The sequence below is a fragment of the Rhea pennata genome, chromosome 1 (genome assembly GCF_028389875.1).
Source record: "Rhea pennata isolate bPtePen1 chromosome 1, bPtePen1.pri, whole genome shotgun sequence".
Taxonomy (NCBI): Eukaryota; Metazoa; Chordata; class Aves; order Rheiformes; family Rheidae; genus Rhea; species Rhea pennata.
The window spans coordinates 55,880,605-55,903,749 of record NC_084663.1 but is presented as its reverse complement, the minus strand read 5'-3'; the positions used below and the strand labels follow the sequence as shown (position 1 = coordinate 55,903,749).

Here is a 23,145-nt window from a genome sequence, read left to right as displayed (position 1 = left end):
CTGCCACTGCATGTTTTTAATACAGCTTCCCCTGAAAGTGAATGCAGTCATAACTGCAGTGATAACTTGAAAAAAATGAAATGATCAGTGAATGAATAACAGTAGCAGGTGGTAGTAGGTGTTGCTTATTAGATGTTCAATGTGAGGCAAAGGAACCAAAAGGCAGTGATCACCCCCTAAAAGATACCTGTCTAAGAAATAATCCAAAAACTGGCATCGCTCTCCAAGACCACGTTACTTAACAAGGGTGAATGGGATGAGAGAGAAGAAGGGGGCTCTTTTTGAGACCTTTACTTGCATCTCAGCTGCTGCTCACATCGCAGACTATGTAGCTGCCAAAAATGTTATGGTTGTACCTATTGAGCAAGCAGTGGATGAGCTTTGCACTGAAGTCACTACGGTCTATGGACCATAGCTGGGCTCAGAGCATCCCAGTGCAGACCATTGCTGAGCTAAGGTGTTTCTTCTTCTGTCTCGCCCACAGCAAAGCATAGATTGAGGCCCCTCTTTTTCCACTGAGGTCAGAATTTAGATGCCAAAGTAAATGGTCTGAATTTTGCCCTGTTTCTTGAGGCTGTTGGAGGTTTGGGGTCAGGGCTGCAGTTAGGTGGCCTCATCTCTAGGCTCGTGGCCTCGAAGCACCTGGCAGCTGCTGGCATAGCTCTGGTTTCTGGTCCCTCTGTAGGGCACATGGGGCTCTAGACCAACAATAGAGGAACTATTTAGTGCACTTGGATTTTCTTCAAAGTTACAAGTTTGGCTCTCTACCTGCTGCAGGCAGAGACCTTCCAGACAGGCTGGGTCTAACCCTGTTGTTGTCCTTTAAATGTGAAAAGTCCTGAAAGCCACCTCTTCTTTTTTTCCTCTACAATGCTGGGTGCAACTAAAGCCTGGCCCTTCACACCACAGTTCATTTTTGGCAATATTTATGATCCAGCAAGAAGGTAATTTTCCTTTGGTGTATTTCTCTCAGCATCCTACAGGAGTTTTGTTGTGTGGTTGTTCTTTTTTTTGTTTGTTTGTTTTTGTATCTGAGCATTCTCTAAAATAATCCCTTATAAAGAAATCTTCACACTCTTGCAGTTGAAATTGGGCCTGTTTCTTTGCAGGGTTTTCTGCAGACTTCTCAGGGGCCTCTGGCAAAGAAATGTGGCAGTAACTACTTGTGCTGTAAGACACACCAGGACTTGCCTAGCCTTTAGAAACCAGGCCAGCAGAGACCTCCATGGGACTTGCATGATAAACTCTGCTAAAGATCATTTAAATGTTTTCAAGGTATCTGACACTTCTTCATGCTAAGTTTTGTTAGGAGGAGCCTATTTCCTTGGTATACTTATTACTTTGGACAGGCAGGTAGGAATCAAAGCTCTGAGGGAATCAGGATATGAAGGTTCACCCCGAACCTGGGCACCTGCGCCCTCTTCATTCATGTACTGAGCAGTGTGGCCATGCAGTGGCCACATGTTTGTTTCCTTGTCTTCCTCCCAAGGAAAAGAGCATGCAAGGGAATGTTTGGAGTTTTATTCTATCTCTCTTTTTGGTGGTTGCTTGTTGCTTTAACTGTCTGTGGGGTTGGTAGTGATCGTGTTCTTCCTGTGTTTTTTTTTTCTTTTCTTCTCTTTTTATTTTTGGTGCCCTGCCCATGTTGACTTGACCTGGTCCATCTAAGGTAAGCATCTTGCTCTGAGAGCACTGAGGTCTGTGATGGTCTCTGGATCTGGAGGGAATTCTTTCTACAGCCTCAAACCAAGAATGAGAGAGTTCCTCCTCTCACATCAGTACACTTTAAACCTGCTCTGGAGAGCTCTGTCATCCCAGCAGGGTGAAGTTTTGGCTACCATTTTTTTTCTGGAGCTTTAATTTCTGCTTTTGCTACCTCAGACTTAGGCTGAGGAGTACTTTGAAGGCAAGGACTGGGGACACTTAATACTTGAACTTGATTCAGTATCCTATGGGAAGTCAGTGCCTGTGTTGCTGAGAAAGTGAATGACACTTTTTTGTGCTGGTTAAAGCTTTATGAGTGCTGAAAATGTCGTGCTTTGATATTTTCTGTCTCTGGTCTAGCTGAGAAGTGACAAAGATGTGGATAATTGGAGGTCAGGTTCATCAACAGGCTGACTGGGATGAGGTCTCTGAGCCACTCAGAGGTGGGGAGAGCTTTGCTTGTTGGCAAGGCAATAATGGGGTGTCTGTGAGGAACTTACTGGCACTTCTAGACTATGGATCATGCTGACAACCTGCAAGTGCAAAACCCGCCAAACCCAAACATTTCCTATAAACACATCCAGAAACCTAGGAGATCAAAGAAGAAGACTTCAGTAGTCCCTGAACAAGGCCAGTGTTTCACATTTGTTTCTGAGGTAGCTCCCTTTTTCTTTAGCCACAGAGCTGTCACTACACCCTATGTAAACTGGGCCTGTTTTTTCCGTAGGATTCATTTAATCTGGGTCAGGCCAGCGTTCTGGGTGTGCTGTCTGTGGCACTGCTGCAAAGGAGGGGGGTGATGGGCTGCAATATCAGTGAGGCTGGTTTTGTGGCTTGAGAGAAAGGCATCTGGAGCTGCACGCTAGCCCTTCCAGCTGAGCTCTGCCTGCTCCCACATGCACATGTTTGCAGGAGAGGCCTCAATTAAGAGGAATACAGCAAAGGGAGAATGACCTGGGTGGCAAGAGAAGCTGCAGGTTATAATAATGATGAGCCTGGCAGTGCGTTTACTATTGCACACACAGCTGATTAGTTTCTCTTTGCAGTGGTTTGGCTCCACATTTTAGCTGATGTAAATGAATGCAATAAGTGGGATGACAGCTGAGTCTTGGTTCAGCAAGAGAGGTGATCACAGTGAGGAAGGTCGCAAGCTGGAGCACCAGCTTGCATTGTGCACACAAACTGAGATTATTTCAGCCACAAGGGCTAGGCCCCCCAAAAGGCACAGTTCTCTGTGTGCTCTCTACACAAATGCCATCTATCTCCTGGAATGGTTCCTCATTTCTGAAAATTCCCGTAAGGGACCATGCACAGGAAAATCCTGCCAACATAGTGCTAACTCGATGAACTGCCATGCGTCCTGGGGCAGGGGAGGAAGGAAAGAAGGCACAGCTGGGCAAGCTGCCTGGATGAGGGACAGAAAGATACTTCAGTCTCCGCACTCTGCAAAATGTGCTGCTGGCTATTGTCACAAATGCTGGTGGGGAAGATAATTCCTTTTGCACCAGTTAAAATGACAATTGGCAGCTTGGCCTGTGATGCAAATAAGATGGGTACTCAGAATTACATTTTCTTCCATCTAGTTTATTTTAAGCAGTGGATAGCAAGGAAACAATTGCCTCAAAGTGTTACTTCTTTTTGATTCTGCACACATTAACTTTGTCCCTCAGCACAGAGCTGGGAAATACATACAAAACCTCGGAAATGGATGAGATATAAGAAACCAAAAAGAACAGGTTTTCTCACTCTTTTCCCGGCCAGTCTGCAGTTTAGGTCATGGGGTAATTAGCATTATGGGGTGAATCAGATCAGCTGTTAGCCATCACTTTTGTGAAGGGACAGGTGGAGAGAAGAGAAGAGAAGAGAAGAGAAGAGAAGAGAAGAGAAGAGAAGAGAAGAGAAGAGAAGAGAAGAGAAGAGAACAAAGTTGTGCAGAGCAAGAACAGCGGATAAGCAGTGGTGACCAGCTGGGCACACCTGCACATGCACAGCTGGCACAGGCTGGCGCTTGCTGCGCTCACCTCCTCTGCAGCCCTTCCCAGGCTGCTCGCCACGGTCCTGCTTTCCCCAGGGCTGGCACATGCCAGGCGGATCTGTTTAAGAAGGCTTCAGCTGTGACGGCCAAGCTAATCAGGGTTGACAGCAAGTGTCTGGAGGGAGCTGCGGTCATGCTGGCGTCAACAGAGTCTGTCGGAAAGGACCCCAGGATGCCTCCGGAGTAAGGCAGTGGATTTGCTTTGCCTGAAACCAGGCAGGAGTTTAGCAACTTTGCTTTATCTTTGGCTTTGCGTAGCTCACTGCTTCTCTCTGACAGCTCATTCCCTAGCAGTCCTTTCCCCCTTTTGCTGCTCCTCATCTCTGCGATGTGCTTTCTCACCTGACATCAGCTGCCATGTTGGGGCCGCTAACATATTTCTATTATGCTCGTAGCCTTGCTACCACAGGATATCCCAGAGGGAGTAGCCCTGCTGGTGAAGGCCCCTTCCACACTCTTCCCCATCCCCCATCCTTGAGAAAAGGATACAGGTGGGTGACAGGGAATTGTTACCTCGGAGTCATTTTTAGATGTCTGGCTATGAGAGTCCATCCTTGGATGCCCACGGCAGATGCAGTATTGTTTCCTTGCTTCCCCTGGCCTCCTTGTGAGTAGGGAGTGCAAAAGGCCTCTCTCAGCCTACACCTGGCACTCATGAATATTTCATGTTTCTAGCTTTTCTTCCCCTTGAAGAGCAAAACCTTTTCATATTTGATGCCCTGGGAGCCTGTTTGGTTGCTGAATGTTGCTTCATCAATGCCTTCCTTCCCTTTCTTTTCCTCTGGACTGCCCAGCCCCTCTTCCTTTCTCTTCTCAGGGCACATCTCTTTTTTCAAAGGCTGCTTCAGAAAAGGTCATTGTCCCTTTCATATTCCCTCCTTGCTGCGAGCAAGCGTGACTTCTGTGCTGCCAGTGGTAGAGGACAAATGGAGATATGGGGAAAGACAATAGTGGGGAGGGGGAGGCAGGCAGGCAGGAAGACACATGCACATACACAGAAGAGAAATGAAGGGATAGGGATAAGTAGGCACAGTGAGAGAAAAGTAAATGAGGGGAGAAGCAGGAATAAGTAGCAGAAGGGAGAAAAGAGGAAACAGCAGGACTTGACTAAAGAATCAGAGGTTCCAGTGCCTTCCAGAACTTGTCATGTGAGATGCACCAGTGTCGTCTTGGACTTGGGCTGGCTGTCGAAGGCGCTGTGCTCCCCTCTTAGCCATTCTGGCCTGCTGGACAGAGGAGTCCTGATTTTCCGGAGTGGAGATGCTCCCAAAGGTGTTAGAAGAAAGTGAGTGTCAGTGCTATTGCCTTTCCACCTCAGAAGGTCTGGTTTGACCTCACACCACTGCTTTGACAAATATGCTGCCAACCCTGCATTGCCTTCTGCTGATTTCCTACCTTGTGCGGTTGCTTTAGATATCTTCTTGTCTGAACTACCAGGGTTTCCAGTAAATCACCAGCCTCCATCCTCAGGCTCTTCAATCTTTCTCTCCCTTTTCCTCGCAGCTTGTGAGTGCTCAAGGAGCCATGAACCGTATGCCTTCCTGCCTCTGGCTGTGCAGATCCCGGAAAAACACTGCGATGTGTGTCCTGGCTGAATGGGGCTGATTTTTTTTCCTGCTTTTGAAAGCTTTCAGATGTCTGGCAGTGAGAAGCCTTCCTTGGATGCCTGCAGCAGATGCAGTAGTGTGAATATCGGACCAGCCTGGCCATTCTTGAGGTTGAGGGACCGCAAAGCCCAGGCTGCGGCCAGACCGCACAGGGATGTTGGCTCGGGAGCTGGATGGAGAGGCTCTGCGGGCTTCCAGCCAAAGTGCCAATATGGGCTGGCACAGATGCAGGGGGTACTGCCAAAATGCCATGACAGTTCTTACCAGCTCCATTCAAGCTGTACATTAGAAAGTGCTAACATTCAGCAGCAGTTGTAAGAGAGAGCAGAGATGTAAGGAAGGCTGATAGCAGAGTACAGTGCAAGTGCTCTGCAGGGGACAGGGCTCGGAGGCTCTGGCTATGATTATTACAGCCAGCACAGCACAGTCAGCAGGGAAAGGCCAACAACAGAAGGAACAAAGGTATTGAACTAGTATTTACACTGTACCTTTTATCCAAATGAGTCCCTGAGTACTTTAAGTAACTGAACTTAGCAGAGGAGGTCTGTTTTGTTTTCTGCTGGAAAGCTGATGCCTCTGGTGAAGAATGGGTTACCAGAGCAACTGTTTTGTCATTCAGGACAGGAAGAAAAACAGACTTTGGCCAAAGTGAAACAATGGCCTTGGCCTCATTTTGGAGACACTTGACCCGCAGCAGAATTGCATTTGCCCTTTGGTGGGTGTAGGTTCAGCATTCTTGGTTTTGGAAGAGCCAGTGTTAGATCCATGATAAGGGCCAATGTGCAGAGAAGAATTATCCTGTTGAACTGGGGGATTTTTTTAATATCAAAGTTAAGTTTCATTTGGACTTAGAAATAGAACCCACCAATGCTGAAATTCTCTGTGATGTAGAAAAGAGGTGAGGCCCTTGGACGAGGGTAAATTACTCTTATGATATAGTCTCAGATCCTAGCACAAGGGCTATCACCATGATGCTGGAGCTATGGATATTATAAATCCTGAATCCTCAGTAGCATCTCTGAGAGTCAGAAGTGGGAACGTATGGGCAGGCAGAATGTTTCCAGGAAAAGACAGGCAAGTTCTGCAAGTCGTTTGTCTTCTCTTGGAACTTGGACAAAACCATAGCATCACCATGAAGTCTTTCTTTTCTTTTTTCTTTTTTTTTTTTTCAAACTATTTAAATTCTGACCAAACAAGCTTTTCATCTGTAGAATTCTGCTGGAAATGTCTGTTCTGTGCTACACCCAAAGGGCAGTCTCATCCCTGCCATTACCTCTGCTGTGAGATGGAGCTAGCATCACTTAATTTGAAAAGCATCAACCCCTCTTACTGAATTACTGGCACAGCTTCCTATGTTACTTGAATTTCCCTAATGTACTGACCAGGATAGCTGTGAGAAATACTGAGATCATGCTGTGAAGCAGTATTAATGCTGGGAATGTACTGTGGTGCAGTGAGAGTGTGTGGCCTTAGAGCTAAAGTGCTGTGCAGAAAGGACAGACAGTAGGGCACCATGGCTGTGCTGTTGGGCTTTGTATAACAGATCGGAAAACTATCAGTGACTCACGGCCTGCTTGTGATCCCCACTGAGTAGCTGGAGTTGCGACCTTGCATTTCTGAGTTACTGATGTACTGGCTGGAAGCTGTCTGAACTGATGACTGGTGGCAGGGCTGGGCAGTCAGGCAAGAGGACCTTGCATCTGCTTCAAGGCTCGGTGTTCATCATCCCTTGGAAGTAATGCCATCATTCCCTCTCCTGTATACTCCTTACTATCAGAGCAATATCTTCCCACCACTACCAGCATGTGTGCAGCCCCTTTCCCTTCCCAAGTCATCCACAGGCACAAGCCATGTTCACAGGCTGAACTTGAGCGACCAGTAGAAGTCCTTCACTGACACCTCCAATTATGCTGTGACAGAGCCCCCAGCAGGAGAACCAGGAGGGAAATTCTCCTCTGGTTCCCCATCTCCTCTACCACCTGAAACCCACCAGCCAGGACAGTGTCCTCTTCTCCTTGTCATGCATTTTCCTCACACATATAGAGATGCTTGAGCATCTCCTCCCTAGACATGATTTGCATACATGTGCTGTTCCTGCCTCTCCCACCCTCACCCTTTTCTCCTCAGGCCCCCAAACCTGCCCTCCTGAGCTAAAATAGTCAGATGTCTCACGGTGCATACGCCCTTCTCTCTCTCCCCCATGCCTGCACACACCCCACACACTCCGCTCTCCTCCTCCCTCCACAGTGTGAGCAAGCCAGGAATAGAGACAGAGTGTAATGTACAACATGATGTGGCTAATTACTTGACACTGGACATAAAAGTGGGATTAACTTGTGCCTCATAAGGCTGTCAGTGAATCCTAATCTTTTCTTCCTCTCCTCTCTTTTCCTTCCATGGCCATCTAAAGTAATGAACTAGTTATAAATACCTAATTAGCTAATTATTTGCTGGCCTACATGGAACATCATCTGTGATGGAATTCCCTGGGCTCCCAGAGGAGGGACCTCTGTGGAGGCAAATAGAGATGGACTATACCAGGTGTGTGTAGGGGGGTAATGGCAGTACAACGATGCTAAGGAGAATTTCTAGACTTTCACTATCCCTGGAGAACAGAGAAGTAATTAGTTCAGTGGAGAAATAAGTTTGTCCTTACCCCTGCTTGTGGCTCTCTGAGCTGAAGAGCCAGCAGAGAAATAAAACCACAGAAAGAATTCATTAGGTGCTTAAAAAGAAAAAAAAAAGTTATAGAAATGTTTGCACTGGCAAGAGGTGCTGTGCTGACAGCATTTCAGGCTGTGTCCACTATCTGTGTTCGCCAACCTTGTCGGGGAGGGATGACTAACCAAGAGAAGAGAGTGTGCTCTTCATGACTGTCCCCTGATTTGGCTGTCACTGAGAAGACCAATTTATGCCAGTTGTTTGTTTGTGCTGGAGATGTTCATCCACCAGGCAGGCTGGCCTTGGACCACAGATTCAGTGGTTATAGGCTGCAGTGTGCGATAGTCAAACTGGGATGACTTTCAGTCTGAGCCATGTGAGGGTAGGGGTATTGAACTGTTAAACAGCTTTGGGACACAGTTTTTACTCCATTGCCCTTCTGTAGGGAAGGGGGGGGGGGTGGAATATCAATCAGATCACTGATGAGGCTAAAAGACTCTTTCCCTTTTCTTCTTCTTGTTGCAGTTGGAGGTGCAGGGTTAAGAGATCGCAGTGTCACAGCAGCTCAGCTGGCTGCCTGTCAGAAGAGGCTAGGACAAAAAAGGGTAGTGATCATAAATCCATCCTGATTTGGGCAGTAATGAATTTCCACACATCTCTGCTTTTATCTTCATCGGACTTTTTTTTTTCTATCTCCTTAATTTTCCTTTCCTTCTCCTTCTCTTTATTGTTTTTCTTTTCTCTTTCCTTCTTTCTTTCCATCCTATACTTCCTCTTTCTGGTTCTCTTCCCCTCCCGCAGGCATGCGCATCCTTGTGAATTTGCTCCTGGACACCTTGCCCATGCTGGGGAACGTCCTACTTCTCTGCTTTTTTGTCTTCTTCATCTTCGGCATCATCGGGGTGCAGCTGTGGGCTGGGCTGCTCCGCAACCGCTGCTTCATGGAGGAGAACTTCACAATGTGAGTGGCTGAAAGCTGATGGCCCATTCCTTTCTTCCAGGGGAGGTTTGCTTTTCCCTTCTCTCTTCTCTTGTTTTCTACTGCCTGACTTTCTATGTATTGTTTGCTCCTGACAGCTATAGGGTGGTATGGCCCTGAATGTTAGCTGCATCTCTCAGTGATCGGACAGGGAGGGAAGGCAAAGGCTGTTGTTTGTAGTCAGTCTTGACAGACCTCATATCCCTGGACTAAGACACAAGCTAGAATAGCTGCCTCTACTAGCCATGCCCAGGGACTCAAGATGCTGCTCCTGCTCCCAGGAATAGTTAAAATTTAGAAACTTCAGCCATACTCTTGGATATGTTCACACTTCAGAAAACAACCAGGGCCGTCTTATAGAAAGCCACAGTGCTGCCTGAATGCTTCCAGGGACATCTTTTTTTTGGTACCTCCAAGGTGGAGGGAAAGTTACTGTTTTCACATAGTAGTGTGTTACCTCCGCAGGCTTTGGGGGGCATAGGGAAACGACTGGAAAACCTCAGGAACAGAGTTGCCTGGGGGAGATGCTGTGGAGAGGGGAAGGAGGGCTGTTGGGAGAGGCGTCCCAAAGCTGAGTTAGTGGAAGTGAGACCATCTCCCATTCCAGGTTCCCATGTCTTCTCAAGGCAGTTGGGAAATTCAGCTGCAGGAAACCGTAGCACAGGTCCTTGAATGGGAAGAAAAGATGTGAAGAAAAATGGGCACAGTTCTGGCAATTGGGAGCCTTAAGCCACAGAAAGTTCTCTGTGCTCCCTGATACTCTACTTGATGGCAGATATCTGAAGTCTGTTTTTTTTTTTCCTGGCTGAGTCAGAGGGAGCCTGGAGAGCACTGCTCTTCTCCTTCCATGGCACAGTGGGCTGGTAAAGCTCCTGCCTGCCATGAACTCTCCAGTTACACTCCTGGGGAACAGAGCATCAATACCAGAGCACAGCTCCTCCTGTTGACTTTCTAGCTTTAACTGATCTTGGGCTTTAAAACATCTTCCAAAAACCTTATACTAATCCCAAACCTTAGATCAGTTTAAACTACTTAAAAAATCCAAAGCCACACATCAGTTTAAACTGATTAAACAATTCTGAAGCTTTAGATCATCTCAAATTGGGAAAAAAGTTAAGTGTGAAAACACGATCTGCAGAACAGCAGTGGGGCTGTAGAGCAGGAGCTGCTTAAAGCAGCCATTTACTGTGTTTATGTATTCCTTGGGGAGAAATGACTGTTTAGGATGATTGTCCTTTATGTAAATCAAGAATGGTAGTACTTTAATGAGCGTAATTACATCCATACAGAATGAGAAGTAACTGAGAAGTAAATTGCGGCCACAGCCTGCAAAGTAACAGATACTAGATAAATCTTTGTCTGACCATTACCAGAAAAAACCAGTCTACAGGCACCCATTTCACTAGTAATGTGGATATGTAATGACAGATCTTTGTGGTTTTGTCGCACTTAGATTAGAATTAGAGGCTTTTTCTCTTTTCTTTTATATCAACACCTGTCCCCTTCCAATGACATTTAGTAAAAAAGCCTGCATTCACACAACATGAAAGCTGTGTATCGGAGTACTGCAAGGATTGCAAGTGCACAAGATAAAGTTTAATGGAAAATTTTAGATCTCCATCTTTCACTTCCCTCATCATTAGCTCATCTCCAGCTAGGCAAGCATAGATGATTTTAATTATTCATGGATTTGGAAGGTGCTTGCATTATTTGGAAGAAAGCATGTGAACTTGTCATGAAACATTGCACCAGTAATGCCAACTGTCAAGGAGGAGTCAGAGTTAAGGTTAAGTCAACTTCAGCTTTGCATTTCCTGATTTTAAGGCTTAGCTGTTCAACCTTAATTATTCATGAACTGGATTTTTTTTGTTAGAAGTACAGAAGGTTCAGTGCCAAATGTTATAAAACATGTCCATCAATGGTTACATACATAAGCACATCTCATAAAGCCAGATGAACTTCCTTAATATCATTGCATCTGATTTAACTTTGATGCTAATAGGGATGGTGATCAGAATGCAAATGTCTGCATTCCAGCTTCTCTCTGTCTGCAGGCAAGAAGGTTGTGTGGTTGGGCTTTGGGGCTCATTGATCTGATGGTGAGCAAAACTTTGAAAAACGGGGCCTCATGCCTGGAAATTCCCTACTTTCTCAGGAGCCCTGAGAGTAGCTTCTAGGCTAGACAATAAACACAGAAGTCTTTTATCCAGTGCAGTTCCTACCTCAGAATTGCAGCTCCACAAATGCCACGTTTGGGAACATGATGTTTCAAGGGAAACATCTGTTACAGTAACTTTATGACAGTGTTTTTTACTCTTTTAGACAAGGTGACATTGTCCTACCCCCTTATTACCAACCTGAGGAAGATGATGAGATGCCCTTTATCTGCTCACTGTCAGGAGACAATGGAATTATGGGATGTCATGAGATCCCCCCCCTGAAGGAGCGAGGCCATGAATGTTGTTTGGACAAGGATGATTATTATTACTATAACTCAGTCCGGCAAGAGTTCAACATCAGTGGCATGTGTGTCAACTGGAACCAGTACTACAATGTGTGCCGTACAGGCAATGCCAATCCACACAAAGGTGCCATCAATTTTGACAATATTGGATATGCTTGGATTGTGATATTTCAGGTAAGATATAATTAGCTTCCTACTAGGGCTCAGGCTATTTTTTTTTTAATCATTTGAATCTATCTTTGCTTCCACAGTGGTTTCTGTGGGATAGGATACAGTTGAAGAGAAAAGGGGGCCTTGTAACCTCTTTTCTGGCCAGTGAAATAGAGCACGTGCTACAAGTTGTGTTCCTGAAGATGAGAAGAGACATAAAGCTGTTTTAGGTCCTCACTAAAATGAGCTATATCCTTCAGACTGAGTTATGTTCTATTTCCTTTTAATCCAGATCGCTATAGCAAAGGAGGCTACATTTTTTATAATTCTCAGCACACGTTGCAGATGGGAGCTAAAATCCATGCCTTTTTCTTTTCTGCTGGCTGTACGCCATGTCCAGTCCAAGGGGCACAGAAACCCGCTGCAAGTTTTTCCATGCTGTGATCCAGGGAAATGAACTATTTTAATGAAATATTCCTGCTGTGGATTAGCATGATCTCACAGGCTTTGACAGCACGCCAGTGTCACCAAACAGAAGCACGCTGATTTCCTGGAATGGAAATTTGGCCTCCTTGAAGTCATTTTTTGTTTCTCACCTTTCTTGGGTTGCAGCAGTCTTGTCAGTACCAGCCTGCATACGCTGTGGAATGAACTCTGGAAGCCCACTTTCCTTCTCTTTTTCTTGTTGTTGCTTGTCTTTGCAGGTGATCACACTGGAAGGGTGGGTGGAGATCATGTACTATGTGATGGATGCCCATTCGTTCTACAATTTTATCTACTTTATCTTACTGATAATTGTAAGTATAAGACTGAGAAAGTCTCACGGTTGCAAGCTAGGAGCCTTTAAAAGGACGAATGTTAGGTCAGCACAGACACTGGGTAACAAATTACTATCCCTTGATTTGTTCTATGGGCTCAAGAGTCTAGTTCCAGAAAAGAGACCATGAGTTTCACCAAGAGTCAGTGGCTGGATCGCATAGTTGTACGTCAGGTTCTTCTCTTCCACTCAAAAAAAATAATGCTGAGAATTGAATCCTAGAGATGTACACGTCCAGCATAGGATCACGTGCTCATGCACAGATTAACATAAATTCCCCAAACCAGTAGACCCAAAAGCACAGAAAAACATTTCTGCATCTTCCCTCCTACCTGCTCTCTTTAGATATTTTAAGTTTCTGAGTTGTTCATGGTTTGTGGCTTTAGTAACACCTGAATTTGTTGGTCAGATTCAAGGTTTGCCATGTTGAATTATTTCCTCACCACAAACAAAAAAGATTTGATGCTCACAAAGTCCTACAGTCCACCTTGAACTAGGGTGGCTGTGTGACATGACTTGTGGCTGGTGGACTCAGCTTTTGCTTCTCTACGTGCAGACATTGGAGTTAACGTGTGTTCTGTGCCCATCACAGGATTTTTGAGTTATTTTCCATACAAAGCATAAGAGTCACAGAATCACAGAATGGTTAAAGTTGGAAGGGACCTCTGGAGATTATCTAGTCCAACTCCCCTGCTCAAGCAGGGTCACCTAGAGCATGTTAGACAGGATTTCATCCAGGCAGGTTTTGAATATCTCCAGAGAAGGAGACTCCACAACTTCCCTGGGCAACTTGTTCTAGTGCTCTGACACCCTCACAATAAAGAGGTTTTTTCTCATGTTCAGGTGGAACTTCCTGTGTTTAAGTTTGTGCCTGTTGCCTTGTACCTGGCATCACTGAAAGGAGTCTGCCCCCATCCTCTTGACACCCTCCCTTAAGGTATTTGTATACAGTGATAAGATCCCCTCTCAGTCTTTTCTTCTCCAGGCTAAACAAGCCCAGCTCTCACAGCCTTTCTTCATAAGAGAGATGCTCCAGTCCTCTAAACATCTTCATAGTCCTCCACTGACTCTCTCTAGTAGTTCCATGTCTCTCTTGTACTGGGGAGCCCAGAACTGGACACACTACTCCAGATATGGCCTCACCAGGGCTGAGCAGAGGGGCAGGATCATGTCCCTCAACCTGCTGGCAACACTCTTCCCAATCCACCCCAGGATACCATTGGTCTTGGCTGCAAGGGCACATTGCTGCCTTGTAGTCAACTTGTTGTCCACCAGGACACCCGAGTCCTTCTCTGCAGAGCTGCTTTCCAGCAGGCAGCCCCCAGGCAGCATGTGGTGGTGCATAAGGTTATTTGTTCCTGCACTTGCCCTTGTTGAACTTCATGAGGTTCCTCTCTGCCCACCTCTCCAGCCTGTCCAGGTCTCTCTGAAGGGCAGCACAGCCCTCAGGTGTATCAGTTGCTCCTTCCAGTTTGGTGTCATCAGCAAACTTGCTGAAGAGACACTGTGCCTTCATCCAGGTCATTGATGAAGAAGTTGAACAAGACTGAGCCCAGTACTGACCCCTGGGGGACACTCCTAGCTACAGGCCTCCAACTAGACTGCACCACTGAGCACAACCTTCTGAGCTCTGCCTTTGAGCCAGTTCTCAATCCACCTCACTCTCCACTCATCTAGCCCACCCTTCCTGAGCTTGCCTAGGAGGATGTTATGAGAGACAGTGTCGAAAGCCGTGCTGAAGTCAAGATACAGAATGTCCACTGCTCTTCCCTCATCTACCCAGCCAGTCATTCCATCATAGAAGGTTATCAGATTGTTTAAGCAGGATTTCCCCTTAGTGAATCCCATCACGTTCTTTTCCTCCATATGCTTGGAGATGACATCCAGAATGAGCTGTTCCATAACCTTTCCAGAGAAGGAGGTGAGGCTGACTGGCCTGTAGTTGCCTGGGTCATCCTTCTTGCCCTTTTTGAAGACTGGAGTGACACTGGCTTTCTTCCAGTCCTCAGGCACCTCTCCAGTTCTCCATGAACTTTCAAAGATTGTGGAGAGTGGCCTACCAATAACGTCCACCAACTCCTTCAGTACTTGTGAGTGCATTCCATCAGGGCCCATGAATTTGTGGATGTCAGGTTTGCCTAAAAGAGCTCTAACTCAATCCCTCTCAACCAAGGGAAAGTATTCCTTTCTCCAGACTTTCTCTTTTGTCTCCAGGCTCTGAGATTCCTGGGGGCCAATCTCACTAGTAAAGACTAAAGCAAACGAAGCATTCAGTTACTCTGCTTTCTCTGTATCCTTTGTCGCCCGGACCCTGACGCTGTTCAGCCACAGGTCCACATTTTCCCTAGTCTTCCTCTTGCTACTGATGTATTTGAAGAAGCCCTGTTGTCCTTGACATCCCTTGCCAAATTTAATTGGCAAATGGGCCTCCACCTTCCTTGTTGCATCCCTGTGTATTCTGACAAGATTCTTATATTCCTCCCAAAGAGGAAACAAGAAGAAAAGCAAGGAAGGCAAATAAAAAAGAAAAGGAGCATCTTTAAACAATCACAGTTTGTCTAGCTGTGAAGGTCTTCGTTGTAGTGGACAGCTGAAAGAGTTCACCTTAGCTTGACTTTATTTCTAATTTTCCTCTTGAGCCAAGATCAACTTACATCTCTCCTACCCTTTTGTTCCTCATGAAGTGACTGCTACCTGTCAGCTAGGAGCATGGGTCCTGGAGGGAGAGGTGAAAAATGTGATCTTCCATTGCTCATACCTCCCACATGTAAATACATTTTCTTGGAGGGATTGTCCTGTATTTGACAAAAAGGGATTTTGTTTTCATGAAGACTCTTGCACTCTTCTCACATGGAGACCAGAGTCAAGAGTAGAAGGTGAAGACCTCAGATGAAGTATGAGAAGTACAAAATCTGAACATGGTAGATTTGATTTAGTTCCATGTCACTTAACCAGTAAGAATCTCAGTGTGTATCTCCAAAGTCTACATGCATTTTGGTGGGCTAATGAATGAATCTTGCTAAAACTTGACGTTACACCTACTGTTTGCCCTATGTTGTCATGCTCTCTTTCAGAGAAATAGGATTTTGAGTAGTAGTCTCCCAATGAGTTTTCCATCACAGACTCACCTACTATAGGATCTAGTTTAATTTTAAATTGATTTGCAATGATTTTGAGGGCAAACTAATCTTAATCCAATTTCTGGGAGAAATTGTGAAGCCTGTACCATAGGGAGCAGTATAAAACCCCTCACAGAATCACAGAATAGTTCAGGTTGGAAGGGACCTCTGGATATCATCTAGTTCAATCACACTGCTCAGACAGGATCAACTGAAGTAGGTTGTCCAGGACCATATCCAGTCGAGTTTTGAGCATCTCCAAGGATAGAGACCCCACAAACTCTCTAGGCAACCTGTTCCAGTGTTCAGCCACCCTCACAGTGAAAAGGTGCCTTCTTATGTTTACATTGAATTTTCTATGTTTCAGTTTGTGCCAATTGCCTCTTGTCCTGGCACTGGACACTACTGAGAAGAGTCTAGTTCTGTCTTCCTTACACCCACCCCTCAGATTTATGCACATTAAGATCTTTCCTGAGCCTTCTCTTCTCCAGACTAAGCAATCAGTTTCTCTCCAGTCCCTTAATCATCTTCATGGCCCTTTGCTGGACTCACTCCAGTATTTCCATGTCTGTCTTGTACTAAATGCAGCACTCCAGATGTGGCTTCACTAGCACTGAGTTCCTCAATCTACTGGCAGCACTCTGCCTAATACAGCCCAGGAGACCTTCTTTGCCATGGGGGCATATTGCTGGCTCATGTTCAGCTTCTTGTCCACCAGGACCCCTAGGTCCTTCTCTGCAAAGCTGCTCTCCATTTGGTCATCCCCCAACCTGTGCTGGTACATGGTTCCTCCCCAGGTGTAGGACTTTCCAGTTTCTAGTATTAGACTTCATGATGTTCCTCTCTGCCCTTTTCTTCAGCCTGACAAGGTCCTTCTGAATGGCAGTGCAACCATCTGGTGCATCAGTTTTGTATCATCTGCACATTGCTGAGGCTGCACTCTGTACCATTGTCCAGATTGTTAATGAAGAGGTTAAACAGTACTGGACCCAGTATCAACCCCTGGGGTACACCACTAGTGACTGATCTTCTGGACTTTGTGTGGCTGATCACAATCCTCTGAACCCGACAGTTCAGCCAGTTTTCAATTCACCTTACTGTCTACTTACCTGGTCTGTACATCACCAGCTTGTCTATGAGGACTGTATGGGAGACAGTGTCAGAAGACTTACTGAAGTTGAGGTAAACAACATCTACTGCTTCATCATCCCTGCTACAGACTTCCCCTGTGGTCTCAGGGGCTTGGGATTCCTGAGGCCAGTCTTACCAGTGAAGACTGAGATGAAGAAGGCAGTCAGTACCTCTGTCTTTTCCGTGTTCTCTGTCAGCAGGGCTCTGCCTTGTTTGGCATGAGGCCCACATTTTCCCTTGCCTACTTTTTGCTGCTTATGTATTTGTAAAAGCCATTAGTTCTGCAGGTCCATTCAAGTCTGAGAACTTACAAAAATACTGATTCTTCATAGTATCCTCCATTTTTCTCTACCTGCTGTCTTGTTGATTCTTTTGCTATCACAAGGGAAAGACATGGAGAGAAAACCAGAAGGATTTCCTACTCCCTGTGGGCTAAAGCATGATCCATGGAGAGGGAGGACAGCAGCAGTGGAATATAGCTTTGAGGAATAGTGCTTTTACTATGAGGCTGGACAGTCCAAAGGAGACATGATCTAGAGGTGTGATTGCATGAGATGGAAGGGCAGTTTCTGCCAGTTCTATCCCCAGAGGCAAACTGAACACCCAGGGCTTTTTGTGAATTCAGAAAACAATTGTTTCCCATCATTTGTTCAGCTCTCTCCCCATGTAACTGATTTTTAGGGCCTACTTGCATTTTCACTTTGAGCAGCATGGCCAAGATAGCCATATTTGTATAATGTGTTAGTCAGCACATAATTTACTCTTGCTCTTGGACACAGTTTCTCCTAGAGCCAGGAGGAACTGTGCAGAGTGCAGTGTCAGAGTTTAAAACTTCAAGGCAGGAATACCTGTCTCCTGTGGGCCAGTTCCAAAATCTCTCCCCACCTCCAAACTGCATAAATTCTGTATGTGTATTTTTGGTTTTAAAGTGGGAGCATCCTTCTAGTGTTTGCTCACCTCATGTAGATTCTCATGAATTCGTCTCTGAATTTGCAGGCGTGTGAAAACCCTCAATTAAACTTTCAACCTGAGATTTTACTGCTAAGTGTCATTGACATTTCTAGACACACCCTCCTTATTTGCAGAAACCATGTAGGTCTATTTCTGTCAAACATAGGAGCACACGAACCTCAACTCATTCTGAGGACTGCTTAGAACAGAGGAGTCAAAGGGCGGAAAAATTAGGGTATGTTTCCTTTGCCTTTGGTGAAGCAATACCAAGAAAGTATATATCCTTTCTGTTACTTTTTCCCCTCTGAGTCTTCTTATGGCAATGACATTCCCTCTTCAAGTCTTCCTTCCTTCCTTTGTTCAAGACCTCACGAATCACAGTCCTTCTGACCTTTATTTCTCCCTCCTTCTCTGTGCTTCAAAGGCCTGGCTTTCTCTATAAGCAGGATTGGCCTGAGCCTTGGGTCTTTGTTTTTCCATATTCTTCCTAGCTGTTGCTCAGAGTTCTGGGCCAGGATCTCCAGAGCCTTCTCCTTAGAGCTAAGCTTTCATCCATGACTTCTTCCTTCCTACCTGAGACCACAGAGATATCTTCAAGCACCTACTTCAGAACATTACCTGTTAATACTCATCTGGCAGTAAGAAAGCTCTACCACCTGAATATATTCTCTGTGTGGTCTAAGACTTCTTCCACATAGATGTGTTCCCTGAGGGGAGGAGCACTGACTGACATTGGCCCCTAGAATGGCCTTGCAGAGCAACTGATAAAAGCATTTTGCCCATTCAACAAATTGTAAATAGCTTTCCTCTCTGCCAAAGACCAGGAAGGTGACATGAAGGAAGGCCTGCTTTCAGATCTTGGGGGTCAGCGCTCCACTTGACTCTTCCTTCTTGAAGTCCAGCTGCTTCCCAGCAGGACTCTTTGTGTCACTGCTCCAGCTAGTTGTTCTCCAGTGTCACTCCTGGAAAGCTTCAGGCTTTTTTGCACTTTAAACTGGCATTCACACTGCAGCACTCAGTGACCTCATTGAAGTGCTCTGTGCTTACATGCGTAGGCTTCATACATGTTGGGAATCCAGGCATGAGCAATAAAGTAATGGACAAGTAAGTCAGCGTCTCCAGCACCAGTCAGGTTTTATTAGATATGGCAGAGAAGGGGATCGAGCCTTAGTGTGAACAAGGGCAGGATCAGCTTAATCAAAGTTCAGTTCAGTCTCAGAGCTGAACAGATCTCCTGTATTGAGACTTGGAGTCTACAGTCTCATTTTGGCTCTGTCAATCAGAAAAAATTTCCATGTCAGTCAGTTTTGGTCTCCCTGCTCAGCTAGCTGAGGTGGCTTTCTCGGTTCTGAACCATCTGGGATCTTTTGTGTCTTTCTGCTAGTTAGGAGGTCCAGTGGAGCTCAGCAGAGTCTTAGAGTCTGTGGACTTGCCTGTCATATTAAACATGTCTCATGTTTGCTATTTCTAGCTAAGAAGTTCAAGGATCGGGTGGGCTAGATTTCATATCCAGTCCTGCCACTCCTCCCCTTTTTGGTGATCTGGTGGGAGATCACAGCAAATGATTGCCTGTGAGCATAGGGCTTAGCAATGTGAAATCTGAATCCCCCTCAAGATTCAACCTCAGGCTTATAGACTGTCCCTCGCCAGGGCATCTCAATGCCCTGTGTACTTGTGGTGTAGGAGTATTTCACTACCTCACAAGGATGCTGCAAGTTTCAATCAGTTGTTGTTTGTGAAGTTGTTGGAAGCTATGAAGCATTATGCAGTGCCAGAACTACTGTCCAGAAATGTACCTACAATATGTATCCAGGTCCCAACCCTGCCTCACTCAGAGTAAGAGGAGAGAGATGCCTGAATTGAAGAACATGTGTGAGTGTTGTGTGATGCTGGGGGATGCTTAGGGGGAAGAGGGCAGGAGGATGTGTTTGAGAAAGATTTAGATTCTTAGTCTTACACTTATCAGTGAAAACATGGCAAGAGATCATGGACTATAGAAGCTGTGGAGGAAGGCAAAAGGATCTGAATGAGGCATCAATTTTCTTTTTGAGGCCATACACTGAAGCTGAAGGGAAAATAGGCTGAAATATACGCAGGAGGAGAGGGAAGAGAAGGGCCCAGTGATGAAGGGGAACAGAATTAGAGCAGCTTTGAAGGTTCATGAAAGGAGGATTAAGAAAAAAAACCCCAAATCTTTATTTCAAAATGGTTTATTATCCTTATGCTGAATTTGATTGGGAAGGTCTTCATTTTTCAAAGGCTTATTCAGATGCTAGCCGGGCCATCTTCCCTTTGAAATACTGAAAGCTACTGTATTGTATCTCCTGGTGAAGCTCCTGGGCACCTGTGTGCAGAAGAAAGGGGCAGCCAAGGGAGTAAGCTTCTTCGGGGGTGGGGGCAGCAAAGCTGTGCAGGGTGAGGAAGGCTGCTTGGATAGGTAAACACTGGGGTACTCACTTTAAAAATGCACCACCTTTTCCATCTCCAAGAGCTGTAAGCATGCCATTCCCATGGCTTATACTCTCCTCTCCTTTGGAAGGGCAAAATTTTTCACAGTTTTGGGGAGGATACAGCATGAAGGTAAGGGCAGGACTAAGTGCAGCTTTGTACAGAGCTGTTTGCTTGGAAAGAAGAGATGGGGAGGTGAGTCAGTGGTCCTTTGAGGGGTCATACAGGGGGAACATGGTGCAAGTATTCCCTTGTAGTATCATAGCAGCGTTCTTAGTAGTGATCCTCCTTAGTCCAAGGAACACAGAAATCCAGTGCTAGTGCTAGTGCTTCCTCTCCTCCCAGCAGCTGCCCCACAAGGCCTATTTCAAAGCAGCACAGACATTAGGTCCTTATTCAAAGATCAGACTGTGTTTTATTGTTGCCATGTCACTGCTTACAGCTCTACAGGGAGTGAGCACCAATCATGGCATCATAGCTTTTGAAAATGATTTTGAACATGGTTACCAGCCCTTGTATGTGTGAAATTATCATTCTATTGAATCCCAGGTTTTATCCTGAGTGTAATGGATAGATCTCTTAGTGGAGATTCGTCTATAATTTAATAATACTTACCACTGAGATGGCGATTTTTACCCCTGGATCTCTCAGCACCAAAGAATATTATCTGTATTTCACAGCTGAGAAAACTGAGACAAAGGAAGATTAAAGGAAATGTCCCAAGGTATAAAAGCCTTGTAGGCTTTTCAGCTTCTGTGGGGTGAATAACAAAGACCTGCGGCTTTTTGTTTCATTTCTAAGAAATTATGGGATAGAGCTGTGTTTGTTTGTATATTTGAAATGGAAAACCTATCTAGGCTGGAGGACAAGTGACCTAAGTACTAGTGCAATATGTCTAGTGTTAGAAGAAGCAGAAGAATAAAAGTTGAACAAGGAAGAGCTTTTTTTGTCAGACTGTTCAGTGCCCATTTCAAAGTCATTAGTTTTTGTAAATTCCTCTTTGATTTCAAGAGCTCATTTATTTCTGCAAAGCGTCATCTCCCTGTACAGTAAATTAAGGTGTAAAAGGCAGAAATAAATAAAATGTTTTGAGAACACTAAGAACTCTGTGTGTCCTCCAGAAGAAAAAGAAGAACAGAAGTGACAGTGCATGGTTCTTCCAGTGGTAAAAAAGAAAATGGAGAAAAAGCAACCAAACCAGCCCTTTGTCTCGTGTTTTTTATCACAGAAGAGAGGAATGAAGTCTAGCTTTCATGAAATCCTTTACACATCTTTTCTAAGTGACTTGCTAAAGGTCTCAGAGTCAGTCAATGGAGCCAAAAATAAGGCTTCTTTTTCCCAAATTTCAGTTCAGAGCTCTAAACTCCTTCATGAAAATGACATCAAGTGAGTTCTCAAAAGCAAGGTCAGCCAACCCTGGCTTGCTCTAGAATCCCAGCTCTTCACTAGTTCTCATTCCTCAGTCTTCCTCCTGTTTACTTTCTCCTCCTCTGTCCTTCATTCACCCTGCTGCATGTTCTTCCTCCTACTAACATCCCCTGTCCTCCTTCTCCTTTGCTACCAGGTGGGTTCCTTCTTCATGATTAACCTGTGCCTGGTGGTCATCGCCACACAGTTCTCGGAGACCAAGCAGCGGGAGCACCAGTTGATGCAGGAGCAGCGGGCCCGGTACCTGTCCTCCAGCACAGTGGCCAGCTACATGGAACCGGGAGACTGCTATGAGGAGATCTTTCAATATGTCTGCCACATCGTGCGCAAGGCCAAACGCCGCACCCTTGGGCTGTACAACAGCCTACAGAGCCGGCGCCAAGGCCATGTGGAACCAAGTGATGCCAAACTGGGCATGAACAGGAAAAGCCAGAGACACTACAGTAAGCATTGCATGTGCAAAGCTGGAGATGACAATAGTAGAAATGTGAGCATCCCTGTGCACTAGCTTGCCAGAAGGTATGTCCCTAGGAATCACAGGATTAGAATTAATATTGGCCAGTGAGCACAGGGCCATGGGCAGTGCACCAGACCAGCAAGATGGGGGTGACCATCAAGAATGCACTGGCAGAGAATATGGGAAACACGTATCTGAAACCCCCAAACAATAGTGGAACAACATTAAATGTAACGAGTGAGGCTTAGAAAGGGCTTCAGGTCTGGAATAGCAAGGGGATAATAGCAGTTTGGGACAAAGAAATGTTAGTAGGATATGATGGAGTGGGATTGTGAAAGGGACTGGGTGACACAGCAGGTCCACTTGAGCTCCCCTCCCAAACTGAAGTGCTATGGGACCTCAGGGTGGAGGCAATTGAGTAGAAGAGCAATGAGGTGTCTTCTGAAGCAAGGAAGAAGAGGGGTACTGAAGAAGTCAGTTCTGATGTGCAAAAGCAATGGAGACAAGTGCTCTTGATGGGAGCACATCTTGTTCTGTAAAATTAGGCAAGAAATATCATTTAAATTGAACTCCTGGCCTGAAAAGTGATTGTAAAAATGGTACTATAGAGTTAGCATTAATTGCCTCTTGGTGCCTTTCCTAAGAAATGCTTCCAGTTAACAAGTGAAAAGATGGGTTTTCCTTCAGCTGGTCTTGCATACTCAGTCTTTCATTTTCTTTCTTGCTGGGAGGAAAGTTTCTGCAGTCCTCATGTACTGTGTTATGGAATGAGCGGATTCATTTCCCCAGTGTCCAGTTGATCTTCCAGACCCAACTGAACAACTGAGGAACACAAACGTAGTTTTCTCATTGAAGTCAGGAGATCTGTTCTGACTCAGAGGGCACAGACTATTAGAAGGTACCATTTGTGCCCTTGCTTTCCTATCTTCTTGAGATACTTTGCTAGTGTAGTTTCCCAGATTTAGAGAGTTCAGCTCAGCATCTGGATTCTCAGAAACTGCTTGTAGCTGTTCAGGCCAAAAGCAGTCCTCATGGTCATTTTTCTCTCAGTCCTTACTTAACACAAGCCACTGAGTCTCAAGCTGTGATTCCTGCATCAGACAAAATAGTTCTTTCTCTGAGTGATGGGAACCCTACTGAGCCTAATTATAGGCAGCTGAACAGTACCATACCTTTTGGTGACACAGTCAGTAA

General features: G+C 45.5%; 1 protein-coding gene across 1 annotated transcript in view; it reads left to right on the top strand.

Moving 5' to 3' along the window:
* The window catches only part of CACNA1I (calcium voltage-gated channel subunit alpha1 I), a 164,515-nt gene that overhangs the window by 98,411 nt on the left and 42,959 nt on the right, over positions 1 to 23,145 (top strand). Inside the window, exons 5-8 of the mRNA XM_062568957.1 lie at positions 8,809 to 8,968; positions 11,309 to 11,624; positions 12,305 to 12,397; positions 21,631 to 21,937. Of these exons, the coding sequence (XP_062424941.1) occupies positions 8,809 to 8,968; positions 11,309 to 11,624; positions 12,305 to 12,397; positions 21,631 to 21,937 (876 nt within the window). The remainder of the gene's footprint in view (positions 1 to 8,808; positions 8,969 to 11,308; positions 11,625 to 12,304; positions 12,398 to 21,630; positions 21,938 to 23,145) is intronic.